Source organism: Grammomys surdaster, unplaced genomic scaffold (assembly GCF_004785775.1).
Source record: "Grammomys surdaster isolate TR1022 unplaced genomic scaffold, NIH_TR_1.0 126185, whole genome shotgun sequence".
NCBI lineage: Eukaryota > Metazoa > Chordata > Mammalia > Rodentia > Muridae > Grammomys > Grammomys surdaster.
Genome location: NW_021620991.1, coordinates 6,653,581 through 6,679,111, shown reverse-complemented (window position 1 = coordinate 6,679,111; position 25,531 = coordinate 6,653,581). Strand labels below are relative to the sequence as shown.

Sequence of the window (25,531 nt, the reverse complement as noted above, 5' to 3'; positions counted from 1 at the left end):
TTAACATTGGTCTAAGGAAAATTTTGTTAAATAGACGAAACTTCCGAAACGACTGGCTATTACAAGTTGCTGGCTATCTTCTGTGAGTGTGGTCTTAGCTGTCATTTTGCCTCAGATGCTCCAGCTTCTTGTATCACCCGGATCTCCTTAAGGTTGCACATAGTTTCCTGTCTTCACGGTCTTGTCCATCCTGTCAGATCACTGAACCCGTCACCCGTGAGGTCAGTGAAGCATCTGCTCTCAGGGGCTGCCCTTCCCCTCTTCTGCACCAGCCTCCTCCCTGCCTTTGCCTCCCAGGCATTGACAAGCTGGCTTAACTGTCTGCAGAGCCTGGTCAGGCTTGTGCCACAGTTTGGAGCTTGTTCCCCAGGTGCTCTCAGGAGATAGTAAGAACTTCAAAGTCTAGAGGGAGACCTTAAGCCACTGTGGAGTAATTAGAAACCCAGACCCTTCCTCTCTTTCCTTCATTCTCTAGCCATGACAAGGACAGTTTCTCTCTGCCATGTGCTTGTCACCCGACACCCCTAGCCAACAGGTCAACTGTCGCAGACTGGAACTCGTATACCCAGAACAACACTTTCTCTTTCTAAGTTGACTTTCTCAAGTCTTTAGCCATGGAAAACAGACTAAGGGACCTTGTCAATGACCTACTTGTCCCAGAGGTCAGGCATAGTGCCCGGTCACGAGTTAAGATAACCAGGATAAGTGTGCATTACTACATAGGGTTGTAACGGAAGCAAACTCAGAAGAACTCTCTCTCAGGACTTCTAGTCAACGATGCAAAGCTTTGTACCAGCCCTAGGTATCTCTGGTCTATTTTAAGAAGAGGCAGCTGAAGCCCTGGCCAGCCTCCGAAGTGCTATACTGTTCATTAGAGAAACACTGGCATCCCATACTGCCTCCCCCACCCCCCAAATTGTACCAGCCCTTGCTTATACCTCAGAGCCCCCTGGTGCTTATCTCTGGGTGGAAACAAGACAAATCAGCTCAGAACAAATCACAAATCACTCAGCGAAGCTTGGAGCAAGACCCAGAACCTCGCTCACTTGGCTGGTGGGGCACTCTCCTGAGTCCTGACTCAAAGTCAAACAGAACAAAGCCAAAAGGAGAAACAGAGTATCAGGTTTCTCTTGGATCTTAGCCGGGCTTTTCCTGAGCCCTGCCTGACTTTCTCAGCAGCCCGAGGAATACTGGTTTATCCTCCCTCATACCAGGTGACACCATTGCCCCCTCAGGTGTCACCTCCTGCCACTCTCACAAAGCCTCCTGACTGCCTTAGCCCACATTAATTTTTCTCTTTTCTGTAATCTTACAGAATTTTTTGTCAGTATAATTAATTTTGGCATTAAATCACAATGTCTGATATTATTCTCTTTTTCTTAAGAGCTTGTAAAATTCTCAAAGAGCATGCTTTGAGACTCTCATATAATACAGAGCTGAGCACCCAGTGGGTGCTTAGACTGAGCTGAACAAGTGCCGTTCTGGCAGCTCTCTGCATCTCTGCATTCACTGACATCTCAAGGTCAGTACACTCACCAGAGAGTAGAGATAGCAAAGGAGGTACCCAGCGGACCCATGGCCACCAAGCTAGGGTGGTCAGGAAATAAAGGGCTGCATACGCCAGCTTCTCCGGGTGTTCTCAAGAGAGACTAAGTTGACACGGAGGCATTTGGGGCTCGCCCAAGCAAAGCCCGTTTTCTAGACTTGGGCTCAGAGATGAAATGTCCTTAAACATCTGAGAAATGGGAAGGAAAGGGCTGTGGTGGTTCTAGGCACAGAATCAGCAGGAACACATATGAACAGAGGCCATAAATCCCTCCCAGACGCAGACAATGCCTTGGTGATAAGCATGCAGATTGCACACCTAGTTCAGAAACTCCCCTGAGTTTGGTTGTAATTAAGGGGGTTAGAGAGGTAAAAAAAATATATAAACCCAATTAATCATTTAAATATTTAAAGTCAGATTTTTTTTCCCCTCAATCCAGGATTAGTATATTTCATAACGCCAGCAGCCGACAGCCCTGGTTTTTACTGGGGTTCATTTTAGAGCATGTTTAAACTAGTCAGATTGAGTGATGCTTCCAGCAACTAATCGCATGTCAAATAAAAGATATTTTATGTAATAAATTACCGCTACAAGTAATTCAAATGTCATTTATCAGTTTTATTATCAGTCAGGCAAAGTCTTGTTTCTCTATATTAATCAAAATCAAGCTTTCCCCCCCTTTTTTTTGAGCAGTTTTGACACCTCTTAGTAGAAGTACGGAAGTGAAGAACAGAGTCACCCAGGAGCTGAATGGAAGAGTGTGACACCAGTAAAGGATGAGGCTGGGCGCTGACAACTGAAAACTCCAGCAGTAAAGACTGCCACTGCCACTGTTTCTGTGCTAGTGTCAAATCAGGAGGAAGCCTGTCTCTAAGAAGACGTGAGCCACTATTAGGCCAGGAGACGGAGAGTCTTAGCCTGCAATCCTGAAGGAGGCTGCAGACTGCGCCTCTGCTGCCCCGCCCAGAGAAGCCACCAGTTAACTCTGCACTTGCAGAAGGCAGGCAAGCATAGGGTGCCAACTCTGTGACCAACCAGAACAATTTGTTCCAAGCAGGAAGTTTTCAAGTAGCGGAGAGACCTGTTTGGTATTAAGCCATGGGAGGAACAGCTGGAGCAGAGCAGATGTGCATCTCAGAAATTCTGCACCCAGCTGCCACTGCCTACCCTCAACAAATCCCATTAAATGGCTGGGCTCAGGGACACAACTCAGGAAAGTGTGGACACTTACTTAGCCTTTGGTTAAAAAGTACGTTTAGAGCCTGAAGCCCACACAACAGACTGATAGGGTTTAGGCTGGGAAAGAAATGAGCCCCATGCTCACCAACAGCAGAAGCCCGCTCCTGGGATCTCAAAGGTCTCGAGCCAGTTGCCCAGGCCAGGCACAGAGGGACGGGACTCGCGTGCGCATGTGTGCGTGCGTGCGTGCGTGCGTGTGTGCGTGCGTGCGTGCGTGCTCTGACTTTGTCACTCAGCTTATCCAGAAAGCAGAAGGACTCTCTAACTATGATGATGATGCCCAGCTCCTAGCCTCGGCCTGGTCCCGTCTGCCTGGCCACAGGAGAGCACACCGAGCTGGGTGCTGAGGAGTGACCACCAGCCTAGCTGCAGACAAGCCTGGTCAAATGCTGATAAGGGGAGAAGGAAGAGGAGTTCAGAACTCATGTTCTGGGATCAAATGAACCCACCATTTTTAAATACACCCTTTAATATCTGGCCTTGAACTCCCTTTTAAATCGCTTTTTGGAAAAAGCTAACACTCCTAGACAAGTAAAATGAAGACAATTTTAGAAAAGACATTTTGAAAGACAATAGGGCCTGTGCTGAGTTATGTAAAAAGAAACCAACATAAGCTATTTCCCATAAGCTTTGGAGACAATTTTAACTTTTTAGACTCTCCAAGTGACTTGAAGAAAAGGTGATGGTTTTGTCTGGATGACTGTTACCACAGCAACCTCCGTTTAAAACAACAAACTCTCCAGCGGCCAGGATTTCATGTGCTCACGAAGGCACCTTTGTATTTAATCTGAAATCCCCTTAGAATCTGTCACTACATGAATACACACGGTGGAGGCAGGACTCAGGAGGGAAGGCTGGCCGGAACCTGTGAGCAGTCAGGTTGTCTCCATGGGCAAAGGAGAGCCCACTCACACCCCGACGCGTGGGTTAGCAAGCGAACGAACGCTCAGAGTATCACAGAGATGAGATAAGGGGCCGAGCCGATCACCTGTGTGACCACAGTGCCTGAAACAGGACAAACGGCCGGCTCCCTCCCCCCACAACCTCTGTCACACACTTAAAACCGTGGCTAAATGTGTTTGCGTGTGCCACTTTTTATTCCTAGAAAAACTCAAGAGCTTTTCGCATCCAGTGGAAAATCCAAGTCCTCCCGTTGGCTGAGGTGGGAGCTCCGGAGCACTGCTCCTAGCCAGTGTCCCAGTCCGAGGTAAGCAGGACTTGAACAGGTGACTTACTGTATGGCTGCGGAATGAGGTGAGGGGGCTGGACAGGAACCACCGCGGCGGCTGGGCCCAGGGGGGAAGGCTCGTCGGAAGCCGTGCCCGACTGCTGGAGAGCCAGGTCAATCTCTTCATCTGTCAGCCCTGGAGAGAAGAGCAAAGGACACAGGTGAGTATCTCTTGCCAGCGTCCACCCTCGGCAAAATCTTCCTTTGCAAGCAGGCCATGAAGGCCACAGCGTGCCTTGCATTCATGTGCTGCCTCCTCGATTTTGGATTCTTGGGAACCTCTCTCTGTCGCAATTTAACCTTAAGCGACAGAATATTAGCCTCAACACTGCTTCCAAATGTGGCTCATTCAATTTCCTTAATTTATCCTTGAGTTTATTGCTGCTTCTGAAGTCGCTCCGTACTGCAATTCTCCATTCTTCCCCCGAAAACAGATACCATCAACTGCAAATGTGGCTCATTTTAATCTGTAATGGTGTTAAAAAAAGAGGGGAAAAAACTAACAATAATGCACGAAAACAGACAGGGAAACAAAAAACTAATTATTGGGTGAGACGACTAATTAGTCTAGATCGTTTCCGAAGACGGGAATAATTTGCTTTATTTTATGACAAATGCAGAAATAAAAAGAAAAATCAGGACTGACTGTGATTAGTATGAATGGGATATAGAATGTAAAGAAGAAAATAAAACAAGAAAACAGATCAAATCGAGACCGGGCCCACGCTTTCAGATGACTATTGCTCCAGCCTATCCCAGGCTGCCTGGATCGCCTTTGGCTAGTGGGGGCCCCCCCCCCCCCCCCGCCTTTTTTTTTAATCCTCCAATGACGCTCTAAACTACACTGCACACAGGGCATCAGGAAATCACAGGGCGCCATCTGCAGTGGCTATAGCGTGCCGAGAAGGAAGGGGATGCCAGTGAGAGTCCAGGTTCCTGACCCAGCAGGCTGGGAGCACAGTGGTGTTCAGAGGGCCTGAGGCGACTGGGTGACCACTAGGTAAAGGATGAGGGCTGGGTGGGAGTGAGATGTAGAGCCCAGGTTTGTGACAAGATTCCTACAAGGCCCACTCAGGAAGTAACGGTGTACACAAAGAGATCCACTGCCGAGGGTGGAAAAGCAGGTGAGAGGTCACTGCTAGCATGCAGCAGACAACTCAAGCTGGTCCAGGCTGTTCCGGGAATCCCAATATCCAGTAGAGCCACAACACAGAGCTTTTAAACCAGGGCCAAGAGCTTTCTCACATCTGGTCTGCAGCTCTCCATTAGAGGCCCAAGCGTGGTATACTTGCCCCTGGGGGTGGATCAAGTACAAGGCGGTTCTGAGGATCAGCATCTTCAAAGTGTGGTGCCTCGAACTCTGTGCCTGGGGGCTAATACACGGTGCACATTAATGCTGTACAGCACAGCTCGGCCCTGTACCATATTGGCCTGAGTCGACTCCAGCCACCCCTCAGACTTTTCACGCCCTGCCGCAAAGGTCAAGGGAGGGCCTCAACTATGCAAAATGGCCCTTGACCTCTTTTCTTTCACGCTGCAGCAGCACCTCCTCTTCATACAAGAGCCAGACAGAAGCAGCAAGCACTGCCAGGTCAGCACTCATGCACGCTGAGGACAGGTGATAAAGGAACAGAGCACCCAAGACTGCACTGGACAAAGGCATCCCAACTTCTTGCCACAGTTTGCCACAAATGGGTTGCATTCCTCATTGTTTCTTCTCCCCAGACCAGGCATAGGACCGACACATGGAGGACACGGTTCCCTAGAGCCTGTGCCTCAGGCTTGTTTACCTGCCAGTCACTGGTGACGGCTCTTCCTAAATAGGAAGGGGCACTCCTTTCTGAGCCTGGAAGGAGGACGTTGCTTTAACCAGTTCCTAATCCACTGCAGAGAAAAGGAAGCAGCATCTGCGACGTCAGCACAGGCTGCTGGTCACTGGTACACCACGGAATTCTGTAAACCTGGTGGATCATGTGCCTTGTCAGCTGCTGGCTGCAAATGAGGATAATTTTCCCAAAAGGAGCATTCAGTTGCATTCTCATTTTCCCTTCTGGCTCTTTCAAATATAAACAAGTACGATAATGCTTAACGCTGGGGAAATATACAGCAAGTTACAGGCTGCGCCTCGGCCCTGCGAGCTGGCACTGGTTAAAGAACAGGACCTTCTGCCTGGTGTTCTGCCCTCTGGCCCCCAGCTTTTACCAGGACTATTTTCCTAATAAAACACAGCTTGCATTCCCTCGGCCGAGCCCACCAGTGAGGCAATGGTTTAAATGCCATCAGCACTTCCTCCTGGGCTCTTGCTTCTCAGAGACCTTATCATTTGGTGCTCTAACTCTATACTGGCTGGAATTCCAATATACCTAGTTCTCCAGCAAAGTCAGGCGCTTACTTTAGTTTCAATAAATGAGCCATTTTTCTCAAGAAAGAAGAGAGAGGAGAGGGAAGAAAGAGAATGTTTTGGAGTGTTATCTTAACCATTTCCCCTGAGGTAGGGGTGAAGACCGCCCTGATCCGTCTGGTCCTGGAGAACAGTGGCAACCAAAGTTACAAACCTCAGATGGCAACTTCACTCTTAAATCTGTCAAGGTTTAGAGAAGGATCAAATTCCTTCCTCCCATGGCACCCTGGACCTCACCTGTAGATAAGAGCCAGTACTAGTTCCTGGGGATATAGAAACATGGCTGACAGACACCCTGGGTCAGACTTGCAAATGGTAACCAGACGACATTTTAACAGCGCCAGAGTGATAAGCATGGTGCGTCCTCACCCTCTTCTTACCCCAGACCTCCGTCAGTGCAGCACTGTGCCTCCTGAGAGTCCTCACTCAGGCAGCACTGGTGAGCTTCAGAGCTCTATTTACAGAGCTAAGTGTAGGAAGACCAAGTTGGGGTCGGTCACTTCTCTCTGGATCAAGATTAGCTATCTACCCAGCCACTGGCTCCTGGTATAGAGATGACCCTACCTCTGTGATAAACTGTTGACACAGGACCCATGCATAAACATCCAGATGCCCTAGCCCTGTCTTTCCTACCCACCCCACAAGATAAACAATGCAGATCTTTGATTGAGACCTTGCAGAATCCAAAAGGTTAAAAGGAATAATAAAGGAAACTGCCAATTGTAAGTGAATTATATTTGGCTCTGAAAGCCAAGGAAGGCACAGGCTATATTATAAAGGCATCTCTCTGCGGTGTTTACCATCACCCTGACTAATGCAGACCTTTCTTGTTGTTGTTGTTTTAAATAATCTCATGCAAATTAGACACACACACTTCCTTCCAGTTGATTGCTATCTGTGAGGAATAATCTAATCGTAAAGGGACTGAGCATCGGCTGAACAGAACAGAGAGCAGAGGACTTGCCATCCTGCAGGCGGCAAGGCAAGCAAGCCTCCCTATCTGCCTTTGTAAGGGTTAGCGCATTCTGATAAGCTTACGTTTTCCTCTTAGCTGAGGTGTTGTTATCCGACACCACTAGGACTTGGCATTTGAGTCTTCTTCCAGCAATTTCCCCTCTAGATTCTTCTAGAGCCCTCCCCCACCATCTACTATCAGTAATTCCTCTAGAGCCCTCCCCCACCATCTACTATCAGTAAAGACTAACTCTAAGGAAGACCTGCTCACTCACTCTCACTCAGGGAAAGAACCCGTCCAGGAGGGAGGAAGAGTGGTGACCAGAGGCTGGGCTGGGCCCAGAGAACCTACCTCACCTGCAAGGCCCTGGGCTGCCTAACCTGCAAAGCCCTCCAAGGTCTCTAGCACCTTTCCTGTTCCCTTGGTTAGCTCCAAACTATATCCCCAAACATCAGGAAGTTTGATTATAAAGCTTGGTCCCGACTGGAAGGTGCTGCCAGGGTTCGTTACCTTGCATATTTTCAAACCATTCCTAGCCCGTCTGTCTTGGTCGCTTGCCCTGCACAATGCAGAGAACACTGCTGTCGCCTGTCAGGTGTCTGTTTCACCTCCAGAGTCAGGCTCAGACTATATCCCCTGCTGCCCTCGTGGAGGTACAGGACCAAGGAGTTCTTCTCTCTAGAGGGCTACATTCAAAAGAATGGAGACAAGGAGCAGCTTCAGTGACCACAGAGGCTGGCTCCATTGGCACCTGAACGGGATTCAGGACAGTCGTGCCTGACTATTTTTATCTCCTAGCAGATTAACAGTCTGCTTTCTTTTCCTAAAGGTTTCTATTAGAAAGCAAACAAAAGCCAAAGACTGTGTGAGTGTGCGTGTGTGTGTGTGTGTGTGTGTGTCTGTGCACGCACGCGTGTGTGTGTATGTATGAGATCACGATGCCAATGTCCTTTCCTGGCAGGCTGATGGTCTCCTGCAGGTCCGGCTGCACAAGGACTTCTCAGATCAAGCAACTCCACACTGACTACAGTGTCCGCTGGACACAGCTCTGAGCCTGACTCTAGAGGTGAAACAGACACCTGACAGGCGACAGCAGTGTTCTCTGCATTGTGCAGGGCAAGCGACCAAGACAGACGGGCTAGGAATGGTTTGAAAATATGCAAGGTAACGAACCCTGGCAGCACCTTCCAGTCGGGACCAAGCTTTATAATCAAACTGTAGAGAATGAGAGGGACACTGTGTGTGTGGGGAGCAGTGTGTGTGTCTGTGTGTGTGTCTGTGTGTGTGTGCCCGCGCGCACTCGCGCAAACCCCAGGCTCACAGTCAAGGGCAGCAGCGAAGGGCCCAGAACTCAGACCATCTTCCTCCGTCCACAGCCCCTCCGTTTCCGATTCAACTGAGACTCTGAGACTGAGCAGGGTCACCTCTCTCAGAACACAACTAGTTATCGGCCTGGCACATTCCAGGAGGAGGTGAGGCAGGAGGACAGCTGGCTAAAGATAGTCCCCAAATTAAAAGAAAAATCAACTCCCTCAGAATGGGCTCAGGGAGGGGAAAGGGAAGAAGTACTTTTATTTTATTTTATTAACATTTTGTTGGAACAGTAGAGTATAATAAGGACTCTTGGAGCCTCTAAAAGTCGTTGGATGACCTGTGGACCCCTATTTCCCAGTGCCTTGTATAAAATTGAATTTTTTAAACATAAATTACACGTAATGACGACACTGTAAAAACTAACAGTAATGGAAAGCTGTGCTGTATTTCATTAGCCTGTATTATTCCGTGCCACCTGATCCAGCCAGGCCTTGTTTATGAGTTAGTGAGCTAGCAGATGCCGATGGAAGCATTTGCTTCGACCTTGCTCTTCTCATTGGGGCATGAAATTACGACGGCAGCACCTTGATATTACAGCCATAAATACAGTAAACTGCAAATTTAAGCCAACGGCTCCTATTGTCTCTGAACATAAAGCTGATCGGTATTTATTTAAAAGGAGAACAAAAAAAATATTATATATCACCTTGTTTATGGGGCCGCCCCACCCACTCTCTTATCCCCTCCCCCAGTTCCCCAACCTGTCTAATCCGCTTGGTTAAAATATTAAGCAAATAAGCCAAAGCTTTCTTCTCTGCTGGTAACTATTCCTCAAGCAGTAAGAATCAGTTTTTGAGAAAAACCGTTCTCGATATCACTAGTCTGAATGAAAGTTTTTATGCAAATTGAGCTGGAGGTGGGCTGGCTCTCCCAATATTAATGTGTAACTTCAAGAATGGGACGAGAGACTTTCCCCTTGCCTCAAATGAGGTGCATCTGTACAACTGAAGGAAAGAAAAGTTGCTGCTAATGCCTTGAGACCGGACGGTCTCTCAGTACCTTCAGAAAACTGCGTACAAACGGCTGCTTTGGAAACAGCAGAACACTGCCTCCTGCAACCCAGGGGAAGAGAGATATTTATCCATAAATGTAATTCTCATCTCATCACTGAGCGCTCAGACCTCTCATTAAAACTCGCACCAATCCCTTCCTTATCCCGGCAAACCATAAAGACAATACATCCTTTAAATATATCAAATGTGCAAGAAAACTAAGCAAAGGCGCGAGGACACTGGTCTCCTTGGCAGGCGCCTCTCCCAGTAAATCACCAGTAAGAAGCCAGTGCACCATGTATTTCACTGCCGGCTTACAGACTCTGAGACCTGGCAGGAGACAAAGATGGGGCTGTTTTCTTCCTGTCAAGGAAGAGGGTCCTTGAGGAGTCAGAGGAGTTGTGAACACTCAGTCACAACCAGATGTGGAGCTCTCAGAAGTTAGTGGCCAAAACTAGAACATCAGCAGGCAAGGTCACAAGTCTTTACCAACACAGCACACAGGAGGACCATTTCCGCAGTGAACTAAATGCTTTAATCTCAAAGCAAACAGGCTGGGGCCATAGGGCCTGAAGCCCGGTAGTACAATGATACAGGCAAATCAACCAAGATCAAAAGTTTCTGTACACTTCTGGCAGGTTATTTCACAAGGCAGATGTACTCCCTTGGAGCCCTAAATTATAACAGCTACACCAGGCTTAGCGCCTTCACATAAGGAGGGAACTTTCTATAAAATTTATTGAGTGCCTCTGGGGAGCAGTATACCTACTGAACAGGACGGAAGTGAGCTACCCTCTGTGTTACACAAATTGAGACCTCTCTATGAAAGACTGAACAGTGTTCCAGTCAGCATCCATGATGTCTAGTTCTGATCTGTACGGTCTAAAGAGGGCCCCAGCTTTCCTTTTAATCCCTCTCTGGCTGGTACTGAAGATAAACAAAAAGAAGGGTTACTTCTGATGTCTGCCATCAACTTTGGAGGATTACAGACTGCCACTGTCACAGAGGGCAGCCTCTAACATGTAGGTCTTTAGCAACAGGCTGAGGCAGCCTCTTCACAGGCCAAGGGAAGTATAGTTATTTACAAGCCCAAGGCCTGGTGAGTTTTTATTAATGTGTGGGAAAGCCCAAGTAATAAACACTTTAGCAACACTCAAACTTACCCATTTCAGAAGAGACTGTGGCAGTTGTTTGCTTTTAAAAAATAATTTTATTTCTTTTATGTGTATGGGTGTTTTACCTGCATATGTCCATGAACAGTGGTCTGCAGAGGTTATAGAAGAGGGCCTCAGAACCCCTGCAACTGGAGTTTCAGATGCCTGAGAGCCATCGTGTAAGGTCCTTCGTAAGAACAGCCAGTGCTCTGAACCACTGAGTCAGAGCTTCCAGCTCCTCATCTGCCTTTTTAAATTTGCTTATTTTATGTGTATAAGTGTTTTGCCTGCAAGGATGTTTGTACCACATGCACACAGTATACATGGAGGCCAGAGAAGGGCACTTTGGGATCCCAAGAATGGAGTTACAGAATGTTTGAGCCACGATATCTGCTCTGGTAATTAATCCTGGGTCCTCTGGAAGAGCAGTCCGAGCTCTGAACCACTGAGCCATCTCTCCAGTCCCTTGTTTGCCTTTTAAACAACTCCTCACCAACATAGGAAAAAAACACAAACAAAACAAAAAAACCACTGAAGTTCTGGTGGGGGTGTCTATCTCATTCTCTCTCCCTTTTCTATTTACAGATGAAGAAAAAACAAACAAAGTAACAAAAATCCCACAGAAGCCAGTATGGTGACTTTAATCCCCATACTGGGGAGGCAGAAGCTGGTGAGTTTGATAGTTGTTGCCAGCCTGGTCTACACAGCAAGTTCAGCCAAGGCTGAACTGAGGTCACCCTCACAGCAGGGAGTAGTGACTCAGCAGTCCTCACTCCCACCCAACCCCGTTTGGGGCTTTCCACAGTACCCCAGGGTGAAGGGACACCTGGAGAGCCTGACACTGCACGTCTTCAACAGCAAAGTCTTAGAACAAATTGCCCCCAAAGAGGAAAAGCAAACAGGATAGTCAGGATACAAGACAAGAGACCTGTGCACTGATCAAGGGTTCTTAGTTACAGCCAGACAGGGCAAGAAGTGCCCGAGAGCACAGCTGGTCATCACAGTTAAGGATGACACACTGCATTTTCTCAAGCTGGAAGGGATGATACTGAATGCTTTCACTAGGAAGAGATGATCCTTTGAGGAGCCAGAGAAGTAACGGTGATCTGAACATTACACAGTACACATGCATCTGAAAAGACAATGTGAGGTCCTATACATGCGCACAACTTAAGAATCTAGGAAGCTGGGCTGGCGGCTCATGTTTGTAATCCCAGCACTCTAGAGGCTGAAGCTAGAGATCTACCGAGAATTTGAGACCACCCTGGAATACAGGATGAGTTCCAGACCACCCTGAGCTATATATACAGTGAGACCCTGCCTAAAAAGGAAAAAAAAAGTGTGTGTGTGCTGGGAGTGGGGCTTACTAGTTAAGAGCATGTACTGCTCTTGCAGAGGATCTGAGTTCAGTTCTCAGCACCCATATCAGGCCGCTCACAGCTGCCTGTAGGTCCAGCTCCGGGAGCTCTTATGTCCTTTTATGGACTCATGGGTATGCGTGCGCATACTCAATCACAAAACAGTAAATCGTTTTTTTTAAAGCTTTAAAATAAAAACAAAAACTGGAAAATGTTTATGTATCAGTTACAAAGATGTAAAGGTATAAATTATCTGTAAAAGCTGCATGTGTGTACACACAGGCACATGTACTTAGCTGTGAATATACAGAACACAGAAAGAGAAGGGGTGGGAACTGAAATTGTGGGTTTACATGGAGAGGGACCATTGGCCAGGGAAAGACTACAGGTAGAATTTCTACTGCATGTCCTTGTGAGTTTTGCTACATATTTATCTAATACATCTTATTCAGACTGACAAGCTAATTTTTATTTTGTTGGGTTTTTTGGATTTTTTTTTTTTTTTTGCTTGTCTGTTTTTGTTTTTTGAATTGGGTCTCTAATGTAGCCCTGCTTGGCCTGAAACTTGCCATGCAGACCATGGTGGCCTTGAACTCACAGAAATCCGCTTGCCCCAGCCTCTCGAATACTGAGATTAGACGTATACATAACCATGCCTGGCTGGATAAATTAATTTTTAAAACCGAATGTCTGGAGGGAGGAACACAGAAGTGTTGACCCTCAACACTTCAGAATGGCGAACTCTGTTTTCTAAGGGAGAAGAACCAAGACAGGAAAGGGTGCAGAGCTGGCCTAGGCCCTGAGAGCAGAGCAAGACCACATTTCAAAGCTCTTGCTTTAACCCACTGTGTCTACAGACAAGTCTAAGGGAGCTTTAAAAAAAAAAAGTGATTTTAAAAGGCAGACATCTGTCAGATTTTGACACATCCTGGCTACCCAAATGTTTCTCTGAGCTCTAAATATTTGTTTCACCAGTAGGAATGTTTCTACCACTGCAACAAAACAAACATATACTTTGGACAAGGCAGTAGCCATCTCGTTCCTCAAGACAGTCTGATGTGGGAAGTAAGTCCACTCTGGGACACAGGTCAAGGTGGTCACTGCATCCTTTAAGGAAAGCCTTGTCACCCAGCTGAGTGCCACAACTGTTCCTTCAGGATCTTTTTCACATCCTGAATCTTAAATGCATAATTGGAAGAAAGGTTTATTATCTGATGTTCAGCTTACTTCCCCAAATTTAAAATGGCCAGGTTCCCACCATCATTTTAAAAAGACCTCACCATGAAGCTTTTATGAACACATTAAAACACTTAATGTCCTAACAGGTCAATATATAAATTATTCTGTCGTCTTCTATGTGTGTAGCTCAAGTGCATGTGGTAATGCATTCTCTGCAGCCCCAAGGAGGAGTCCACTGCTAGACAGGGCTGCAACCTGGCCTGGGCTCCTCTCCTTGGCTCTATAGCTGAAGAGGAGACTCCCAAATCTTGTTCAAGTACAAGGTCCCCAACTTAAGACTACCATCAAACGCACTGCTAAAGTTAACTCTGATTATTTTGAAGTTAAAAAATTTTTTATACAATGTTGTTTGCCATCTGAGGTTACAATGAAGAGCATACAGGGAACCTTCTGAAAGACAAGTCGGCAAGCTACCTCGAGACTTTTCTAAAAATGTTCACACTTTCCAACTCAATGATTTTACTTTTAAGACACAGTAGTATAACAAGCTATTATGGCCCAAGACGGTTGTCATTCTATTTTTTTCTATAACTGGGGCTTGAACTCAGGGCCTCACACACTAGGTAAGCACATCACCATGAGCTACGTTCCTGGCCTTCTTGGTTTTTATACCAAGAAAAAAAAAAAAAAAAAAAAAAAAGCAGTGAGCTGGCCAGTTCTCCCGTCCTGTTGAACCAAACTCAGGACGCCATGCTTGGAAAGCAGGCATTTGTAGTCCCAACCACAAGGTTTGCTTGTGATACAGTATTTTATCCATTTACATTTACTATAACATACACGTAACCTAATTTAACTATATATTCACATTATAATTATATAATTATATTATAATTAATTTAATAATACATTTAATATATAAACATTGATTCTTGAGGGCTTCTATTTATACCTTACAATTTGTTTTCCTTTTGACTTAGTTTATTTCCACTTTCTCTGTCTTCTTTTTGGTGTGATTTTCTTGTCTATTGATCTTGTTTTTTATGGTAGCTTGTAATGGGTTTCTAGATATAGTTGCTATCTTCTCTTTCCTAGTTATTAAATAGCTGGGGGGGGGGGATCCTGCTGTTTGTTTTTTTTTTTTCCCCGAGTCTCATTTTAGTGAACATCAGATCTCTGCAATAACAATTATTGTCTTCCTAGTGGGGGTAGTGTTGTTACTATTACTAGTCTTTAAAGACAGGGCCTCACTCTGTAGACCAGGCTGGGCTCAAATTCAGAGATCTGCCTACCTCTGCCTCCCAAGTGCTGAGATTAAAGGTGTGCACCAGCAGCTGTCTATTCTTAACATGGCTGCCAAGTTGAGCCCACTAAAGCATCACTCCTCTGACTAAAACTGATGATTCCCAATGTATTCAGGATATGTCCAAACTCCTCAGAGGGATCACTATTTCCAAAAGCATGACTGCCTACCCCGCCATACAACACACCTCCCTGTTTCTGGAATCTGCTCAGTATCATTTACTCCTCGGGCACAAGTCCTTCCCTTTTCATAAAATTCTTTCTCTCTAAAAATTCACCAGGTTTGCTTCCTCATTCTTTCAAGTGTCTCTCAAAATGTCACTTTACAGGGCCTTTCCTGATCATTCCACTTAAAACTGCAACTTCCCGAGAAGTCTATTGCCCTTAACTCTGTCCACACTGAACCTGCACTTTACCTGTTTGCTGTGTCTCACTTCCTCCTTGCCACGGGAATGCAAGCTCAGTAAGACAAAGATTTGGGGCTACTTCATTCACTCCACTCCTCCTCCTAGAACACTCAGCTCACCAGTCTCAATGTCTTGCCTGGATATGCCACTCTGCTTGTCAGGACTGGAGGTGTGGCTCAGTAGTAGAGCATGTGTCTTGTTTGTGCAAACACTATGCCTCAGCACGCCTAAACTATATACATACATGCATGCATAATGCATACATGCATAGATACATATACACACATACATGCATATATATATATATAAAAGATGAAAGGAACAATGACCAGAACTATGGTTGACTCAAAATGAGAAACGACGAAGTCCACTAGACATTGAATAGTAAATATCCTCAAAATGGTGAAAGTGGGCTGGTGAGATAGTAAGGGTGCTTGCCACCAAACCTTGTGACATGAGTGCCATGCCAGCATCCACATGGTAGAAGAACTGACTTCCACGAGTTGTCCTCTGACTTCTACACTCAGGCACAGAAAATAAATAAAAGTCCTAAACCCACATGTGGTCCTGTCATGTTTTGTCACACTTCCTGGACTTCTCTTCATGTGGTTTTGTTTTTAATCACAATTAACTTTTCATGAAAGTTTTTCTGTCTCACTCCTCTTCCCTTTGGGGAACTGAAATTACCCTGACAGTCAACATGACTCTGGGCAGCATCTAGTCCTACATCTCAGTCTATTTTCCCTCCAAGTCCTTTCTCTGTGGACGCTTTCTACTGTCTGTCTTCAAGATCACAGATCCTTTCTTCTCTATGTCCAATCTGCTGCCCAACTCACCCAATCAGTTTTCTCCTTTTTTTCACTCTTCATCTGCGACAGTGAAAAAGATGGTTTATTGTACACAAGTTACACTTGTGGCCACACGTGAGAACAGAACTAGCCAATGGTGCCAAAAGTCCAGGGCAGAGAGCAGTGGGACTGCCTTGGTTGTAAGAGAGATCAGCTTCTCAGGTGATCTTGGTGGGATTGCGTTCCAGGTCCACTGAGATTGGTACAGACAGCAGCATATAGTCCAACAACTTACAGTACCAGCGTCCCATCTGCAGCATCCCTCACTTCTGCTCCCGCGGGCTTGGTGGGTGCACAAGCTGGTTTATCTGGACCTCGGCCTCATCCTTCTTCTCTTGCACTTCAGCCTGCACATTTGCTTCTTCTGCCACTTCGCTCTCCTGGTGCAAGAGATTCAAGGAGGATGATGGCACGAAGCAGAGATCAATTTTCTTTTTAATGTGAATTCATTTTATGTCTCTGTATATGTGTTGGACTCACATGTAGTGGTCAGAAACAACTTGCAAGAGTTGATTGTCTCCTTCCACCACATGGGTCTGGGCATCAAGCCTGGCAATGAGCCCCAACCCAGCCAGACTCACCCTTTCACTCATGTTGATGTAAATGCTCTAACGTCCTTCAGAGTTCTTGTTAGTCCTGGATGTTATACTAACATCAGAAAGCTTTTTGCTTCAACAAGGATCATAGGACTCTGTTCCCTTCCAGTAGATTCTAATTTTGAATGAAGGAAAGCCGGTTAGACCCTGGCTTCTCTTTCAAATGAGCTAACTCAGCCTTTGTCCTGGGAGACAGTATTTGCCCCAGGAGTGTCTCTTACTGGGGGTTTGAGAGCCCGCCTCTGTTGCTTTGAAAATGCTGGGACCCTGAATTCTGCCTCTCCTATAGTGGCTGGGCCTGATGGTGCTTCTGAGGTGCTCAGGCAGGTCACCAGTCAGAACCATGGCCTGTCACCTTCACAGCTCTCACATTTGGCTCTCCGTTCTCAAGCCGCAGTCCTGCGCCAGATTTAAAGCTCATCCCCAGTTCAGATCACTAACTCGGCTTTCTGCTTGAGTCCTGTCTTCTCACTCAGATGGTGGAGGGAACGCCTCAAGACGAAGTCCCCTAAAAGTGACTTCCCAGAAGACCTTCTGTCTTCCAGAATCAAATCTAGTCAAATGCATATTTGCCTTTGGTGGTTTTCAGTACCTTCAATCTTTTAAAAATACTTTCCTTCCAAAATTCAAGTGTTTCATGGTTGGGAATATTGTTCTGACACGAGCTTCCCCGACAGCACTGAGAACCAGTGTGCTGAATGTCTTTGAGAGAGTGACGGGGGAATTCCTGGTTCATACATATTAAACTTTATCATGAAGACACTACAATTAAAACACAGTGGCTCGCATGTAAGAGTGCACAGGTCAATAAAAAACGAATGGACATCTCTGAAAGAGACCTTGTTGTACATTAAAATTTAATATAAAAGAAGATAAGGGTGACAAATGATTTATTCATTGAAGGACAGTCTTGACAATGTCTGAGAGGAGCGTCAGAGCTTCACCCATGCGACTTCACAGACTGTAGCTCAAGAAGTTAAATATAAAATCCATAAAAGCTAAAATAAAACATGGGGACTACTCATCACCAGCCCCATGCTCACAGACAAACTGATCACTCTTAGTTTCTTTCTCAATTGCAAGAAGATTAAAAACCAAAACAAAATAAAAGTAAAAACCCTCAACTCAAAAGGGGGCTGTGCTCACTGCCTAACTTCTGATCAGGCCAAGTAAATGTTAGTCATAACTGTAATTATTATGATTGTTTAAAAATTACAGGGAAGGAAGCTCTTAACAAAAACAAGGAATATCAGAAAACCAATAGATATGATTGTGTAGTAATAATTTTATTTACTAAACAATGCAAAAGGCAAGAAAAAAGGGAAAATGTTTACAAGCATGACAAAGAATTAATAGTCATTAACATAGAAAGAGCATTTAAAAATCAGCAAGCAAGGTCAAAGAGCTGGGAGGGCTCAGTGGGTAAAGGTGTCTGCCATCAAGCCTGGTGACCTGAGTTTGACCCCTGGGACTGACGACATCAGCTATCCTCTGACCCGAATAGGTACTGTCTCAGTTAGTTTTGTCATCAACTTGACCCACTTGGGAAGAAGTCAATGAAGTAATTGTCTTGATTGACTTGTGGGATCCAGTGAAGCATTTCAATTGCTAATTGACATAGGAGGGCCCAGCCCACTGTGGGAGGTGCCATCCCTAGGCAGGCAGGCTTAGGCTGAGGAAGTATGCCAAGGGGAAGTATGCCAGTCACCTGCCTTCCTCTATGGCCTCTGCTTCAGTTCCTGGCCTGATTTCCCTTGATAATACTGTCACCTGTGATATTCTGTAATCAATTCTTCCCTCCTCAAGTTGTTCTTGGCCTGTGTCTGCTTTAAATTTTATGCACGAGCTGGGCGGTGGTGGCGCACGCCTTTAATCCCAGCACTTGGGAGGCAGAGGCAGGCGAATTTCTGAGTTCGAGGCCAACCTGGTCTACAGAGTTAGTTCCAGGACAGCCAGGACCACACAGAGAAACTCTGTCTCGAAAAACAAAACAAAACAAACAAACAAACAAACAAATTTTATGCATGAGTGTTCTGCTTGCATGTATGTGTGTACACCATCTATATTCCAGTGGAAACTAGATGGGGTGTCAGAGTCCTTGGAACTAGAGTTAACAGAGAGTTGTGGGCTACCACTTGGTTGCTGGGGATTGAACCCTGGTCCTCTGGAAGAGCAGCCGGTGTCCTTGACTGCTGAGCCCTTGGTCATGTTTTATCACCAGAACAACAACAACAAAAAAAACAAACTAGGACATATCCATGTATGCACAGATAATGTTTTAAAAATCAATGAGTAAAGCATAACCAGGGTGAGGGGTGAGCAAGGGCTTCTATGATACAAGCATTTCTACTGGGTGTGATGTGCAGGTGTGATGCAAGATCGGGAGGTAAAGACACGATCAGGAGTTCAAGGACAGCTTCAGCCACTCAGCCACATAGTCTGTTTGAGGCCAGTCTGGGCAACATGAGACCCCTGACTCAAAAAAAAAAAAAAAAGAAAGAAAGAAAGAAAAAGAAAGGTTCAGCTGCAGTGCTGAATGTATGCAAATGAAGGCAGTCTGAGAAAGCTCGCCTTTGGGTGGCCACTAAGAGCAGTAAATCGACAGGAATTCTCACTCCCTGAGAAGGAACTGGAAGCCCTATTTGGGAAACTATGGCTGTGTGTGTGGAGTTTTGAGCCTGTGAGTCAATCCTTCCTCATCTCAGGAATCTATTCGGAGGGACTGCATCACGCAGTGCTTCTCACCTTTCTTTTCTAGTTCCTCTTAATAAAAAAAAAAAAAAAAAAAAAAAACCAAATGAAAATAAATAAATCATCTTAAGAAGCCAAACATTAGGAAAATCCTAACAAGGTAAAGAGAAGGAGCAGGGTTTGAACTTTATGAGGTTCTCGCAGAGTTTCTGGTTGTAAGTTTTTGCTCTACTGCCTTGTGGAGAAGGAGGAGGATAATATGATTTCTGCCTCTTGGGCTTAAGACATTTTCCTTGGTGAACAAATGACATATTGTCTTATAAGTGAACCAACAGTGCTGAACAACTAACCAGTCTGCTCTCCGTGCACCAAATTATATTTATTAACACAAAAACAAGTGTGTTCTTTGTTATCTAATTATTCCCATGAACTCTTTTGCCTGTTGGTTTATTACATCTTGCAGTTTGCTAATATTGCCAATTCTGTGGCTTTCTGCTCTCCTGTTTCAAACAGCTACCCACCGCTTTACAGACTGGATATGATATTGTAAATGCATGCATCTCATGACTATTACCTTGTTGGTGGACTAAACTTTCTAACAGAATAAACTGACTTTTCACTCTTGGAAATTTAAAATTACTTTTAATTATGTGTATGATTGTGTGTGTCTGCACGTGGGTGTGTGCCTGTGAGTGCGGCTGCCCACAGAGGCCAGAGGTGTTAGGGTGTCTGGAACTGGAGTGACAGGTGACAGTGAGTCACCTGACATGGATGCTGAGAATTGAACTCAGGTCCTCTGGAAGAGCAGTACACGCTCTTAACCTTGCACTTCTCGCCTGCCATGCCAGTGAAGCCATGTCTTCCTCTGCTGTTTGTATTTCTGCTCTCCATTCTCTCCTTTTGTTCAGGTTTCCCACACTTTAGGTATGTGTCTTGTTTATGCACAAAACTGTTCTGTTTTTCTGTTTTACTGGGTCTTAATTGGTGTGTGAGTGTACTGTGCACGTGCGTATACATGTGCCTGTGCATCTGTGTTGTGTACATCTACCGGGTTGTTTATTTTCTGCCCTGACCTTTGCCCATTTGGTCATTTGTTAACTCTGAATGAACTTTAAAAGTTCTAAGTTCTTAATTCCAGCACTCAAGAGACAGAAGCAAGTGGATTTCTTGAGTCTGAAGGCCAGCCTGGTCTAAATAGCAAATTCTTGGCCAGCCCAAGCTACATGGTAAGACCCTGACTCAAAAGCAAAACAAAAGTCCTAATTTCTATTTTATTCTAATCTAGTAATGTTAGCTTGATTTTTTAAAAATTGAGATGATATTCACATTTAAACGTGTAAAGTATACCAATCTTATGCAACTGCTTGAGGAATCTGTACAAATACAAACACATGTGTTGTGCATGCCTTTAAATATTGAGTTACCAGGGGCTAGAGAGATGGCCCAGCAATTAAGAGCACTTCTTGCTCTTTTGAAGTATCCAGGTTCAGTGTGTAGCACTCACGGTGGCTCATAGCCATCCTTACAGTTCCAGTGGATCCAGAGCCTTTCTCTGACCTCCATATATACCAGTCATATACATGACACATAGATATAGGCAGACAAAACAAAATAAAATAAAATAAATCTAAAAGAACAAAAAATATAATCAGTCCTGGTTTTTGGTCAACTTGACACAGCGAAGGGTATCTGGAAGGAGGAACCTCAACTGGGAAAATGTTTCCAACAGACTGGCCTGTAAACAAGTCTATAGGACATTTTCCTGATTAATGTTTGATGGGGGAGGGCCCAGCCCATTGTGGTTGTTCCAACCCCAAGAGGGTGGTCCTAAATGTGTAAGAAAGCAGGTTGAGAAAACCACGGGGAGCAAGCCAGTAAGCAGCTTTCTTTCACAGCCTCTGCTTCAGTTCCTGCCTTCAGGTTCCTGCATTGACTTCCCTCAATGATGGAGTCTAACCTGAAATAAACCCCTTTCCTCCTTTTTGGTCGTGGTGTTTTAGCACAGTATTAGAAACCCTAAGACACGAAGCATTTCCCAGCATGCCACACGCCGGCCTTGGCAGTCTGTAAGCTCTTTCAGGGTATCTACCATGATACCCTGATTTGAAACTGATCTGATCATCAGTTTCTCTAACTTTTTTTAAACACTCATTCAATGTATACCTGCGTGTATGTATATGGGTGCACTTGACAAGTGTGGAGGTCAAGGGCCACTGCAGCACTTGGTTCTCCTTCTACCACCAAGTAAGTTCAGGGGATCAACTTCAGATCCGAGACTTGGTGGTCCTGATGCTGCTGTAACCACCCTGTCATGCAGGCATTCACATCATCGGTGTCTGTTCTTGAACATCACAGAAGCAAGCAACCACTCATCAGCATCATCAGCATCATTGACCCTGCAGTCACCGTGGTTGTTATCCTCATCGTCCTCTTCCTTCTTTTCTTTTGAGAAAGGGTCTTGTATAAACAGGCCTGTTTACACACGGGACTGGAGACTGGATCTAGGACTTTGGACACACTAGGCAAGCATCCTACCAACTGAGCTACCTTCACAGCCCTTCTGGTGGGAGTCCTCGGCTTTCAGGTGTGTACTTTTGTCAATCAGTAATTTATTCCCTTCCCATGCTGTGTAACTCCCCATTTGTCTGTGCCATACATTAGAAGCTCGTCTGCTGACAGGCAGTACCCTCCAGGTTTGGGTCTTTTAAACAAAGCTTCTGTTTACATCTTGTTCAAGAAAATTCATTTCTCTTGGGTTTCTATCTAGCGGTGGAACTGCTAAGTCACAGAACAAGCACATAACTGGCAGAAAGCGTCAGATTTCCAAGCAGCCACACCCTCAGCAACACGTGAGGCTTGAGCTGGCTGCATGCTTGCCAACACTTAGTGTTTGCAGTCTTCATTTAGGGTGTTCTGGCTGGTGTAGAGTGATGAGCTGCTGGGCTTTAATTCCATTACTGCATGGGAAGCAAAGGTGGGCACTTTCTATATGCTTACTTGCCATCTGGAAATGTTCTTTAACACAGAACCTGTCTAAGTCTTTGTACACCTTTGAAAATGGAGTTACCAGACTTTGGCTGATCTGTGGTAGTACTCCAATGAGTCCAGACAGAAGCCGTCCGTCAGATAAGCATTGTAGTCTAGTGTGTGACTTCTCCCTGTGCTTTCTTAGTGTTGCTTTCCCATGAATGAGATCTTGTATTTGATACGTCACCTTTTCTTCTATGAGCTAATTAAGAAATCTTCCCAATACCTCCATGTCACTGGGATAGTCCTGTGCTTTTCTGGAAGCTTTACAAATTCATCTTCCTCTTTGGAGTATGCTGAAAGGTTAAGGGTCAAGGCTCGTATTGTCTTCCACAAAGGGATTACTGACGACTAGTGTCAGCATGCTGAAAGTCGCTGCTAACCCAGTCTCCACCACTGGCTCACTGGGAACTTACCAAGCCAAGCGCTGCACAGGAGAGAAACCACTACACAAATCTGCTATCATTTGTGCTCATGGAATCTATCTAATGAGCAGTTTCCTAAGTTCAGTCTGTCGGCTTCTGCTTGTTTGCTTTGTTTTATTGAGACAGAGTCTCACATGGTCCGAGCAAACCTCAAACTCACTAGCCAAGGCTGATCCTGAACTTTTGATCCTCCTGCTGGGATTACAGAACATGCTGTCACACTTGGCAGAGGGTTTCAACCATTGAATATCGAACAGCTGAAGAGCATCAGACATTTGATGGAAATCTTAAGAATGAAAAACAAAATACCTTATCCCAAACAACAAAACAACAACCCCCCCAAACACAACTAAAAAAAAAAAACCAGAATTAAAGAATATCAGAGAAATAGAAAATTTCATATAAGAACACACCCTGGTGCTTTGAATAAGAATGGCCCCCATAGGCTCATATATTTGAGTGTTTAGTCACAAAGGAGTAGCATGATTTTTAAGGGATTAGAAGGATGAGGAGGTGTGGCCTTCATGGAGGACCTGTATCACTGAGGTTTCACAAGCCCATGCCTAGCCCGGAGTCTCTCCCTGCTATGGATCAGGAGGTAGCTCTCAGCTACTGCAGCAGGAGCCTGCAAGCTGTCATGTTCCCCCATGATGATAATCCACTAAGACTCTGAAACTTACAGCGAGTCCCCAGTTAGATGCTTTCCTTTGTAAGGGTAGCCTTGGTCATGGTGTCTCTTCATGGCAGTAGAATGGTGACTGAGACACATGCTCAGAGAATAAAAGAAAGGAAAGCCAGGTGTAGTGGTGCACACCTTTAACTCTAGCACTCAGAAGGCAGATAGAGGTAGATAGATCTCTGTGAGTTCGAGGCCAGCCTGTTCTACATAGGGAGTTCCAGGACAGCCAGAACTACAGAGACTCTGTCTCAAGCAACAACAACAAACAAACAAAACCAACAACAACAAAACAACAAAAAACCCAACCAGCCAAGCAAACATGAACAAATAGAGAAGATGCATTCATGAAATAAGAACAGAATGCTGGAACAAAAGGATATTCGGAAAAAAGAAGTGCTCTCAGAAATGACATATCTGAGAGCAAAAACATGTTCGGGGGAAATTTGCAAGATGAAGTCAATATAAGATAAACTTTGGGGAGAAACATATAAAGTAGAACTGAAAAGATGAAAAATAAGGAAACATTTTTAAAACTTTTTGAGGATTAACCCAAGATATCTCTCATCTAGCTAACAGGAGTTCTAGGAAAACAGAACACAGAACACAAAGGAGAGACTGTTACCAAGGAAGTCTTTTCAGACCACATCATGAAACTGCAGATGCGGGGCCCATGGGATACACAGCACTAAGATGCCCAGCACTGCAGACTCAGGGACTGACCAAATAATGGAAAACCCTGATGCAAGACATTGCAGAATCACAGGACACCCCTAGAGATAAGAAATGACGGTTTGGGAGAAAATAAACAGTTCCCATAAAAGGGTCCAAGTCAAAGTGGCCTTGGACATCCCAGCAGCAGACAGCAGGCCTGGCTGCAGGCCAATGGCTTGTCCCTTCAAATTCTTAATTACAAAAAAAAAAAAAAAAAAAAATCCCCATCTAGAATTTTAAACCCAGACAAGCAAAAATGGAATCGAAGCTAGACTCACTTTCTATGTTTGCATCCCACATACCTCCGGAAGCTGCTGAAGGATTCAGCCCAGCAACCCAGAGATGAGAACCAGAAAGAAGCCACAAAGCCAGGAAAGCAGAAAAGGAGCACTGGGGAGCCTCCTCGGGCAGCACGGAGGAGAAGCCGAGCACACCATGATGCCATGGCTCTAGAACACACATGGACTGCAGCCAGGAAGCACCGTTCCCGACATGGCAGCAAGGAATCAGTGAGGTCTCTGGCATCTTTGGGTGTCAAGGAGAACGCCACAAAACAGGCAGCAAAGCTGATTACTGACAGGGGATTAGGGAAGAGCTTGGCAATCCCAGCTCCCAACCACAGCCAGAATGCCATGAGGAAAGAGTGCACTTCTCACATCCTATATGGTTCACGTGGAAAGGCTTATTATACATGGTATTCACAGGTTTACTAAGAATACTGTCCTGTTTTCTTAACGCTTAAAATTTGAAATTTATACTATTAGCAATGTTCAATATTTAAAGCCTCTCATTCTGATGAGCTAGAGTTCCACATCCTACTCCAGTGTTTCCAAACCTTCTCAAAACTATGATGGCCTAGAGTACAAACAGAAAAAAGAAAGCCAGACGTCTGCTAAATGCACACGGAACAGCAGCACATGGATCTAGTACATTAAACACCACGATCCACTAGAATTCATGCTAGTAATACAATGATGACCCACTACTGCCTATTATAATATTTTATTATATTAAGAGATTAAAAGACAACAATGATATGATTATTTCCGCAAGTGAAGGGCATTTGATATAATTCGATATCCACTCTTAATGAAAACTCTTAATAAAATGAACATGAAACTTCCTTGATGTGACTGAGCGTGAGCAGATGGGCTAACGTCGCTCTCTGAGGTTAGCACGACGGTTTATGAAAAAGATGTACAAGTGTGCTGTCTACACAGAGCAGGACAAGTGTGTCTGTACACTCCTGCTGCAGTTGTATGGAGCTGGTTTGGGGCTGACATAACCAGGAGAGAAAGGACAGAACAATGAAAAGAGCAACAGTATCCTCCTCAGAGGCCCCGAGACCGCCTTGGGCTGACCCGCCAGTACCATGTCGGCAGGGCTGAGGCACAAGCTCAGCACACAAGTTAAAGAAACAAA

General features: G+C 45.2%; 1 protein-coding gene across 1 annotated transcript in view; it reads right to left on the bottom strand.

The window, feature by feature from the left end:
- Pex14 (peroxisomal biogenesis factor 14) overlaps positions 1–25,531 on the bottom strand; it is a 137,670-nt gene that overhangs the window by 21,877 nt on the left and 90,262 nt on the right. The window contains exon 4 of the mRNA XM_028757816.1: positions 4,021–4,149. Coding sequence (XP_028613649.1) covers positions 4,021–4,149 — 129 coding nt within the window. The remainder of the gene's footprint in view (positions 1–4,020; positions 4,150–25,531) is intronic.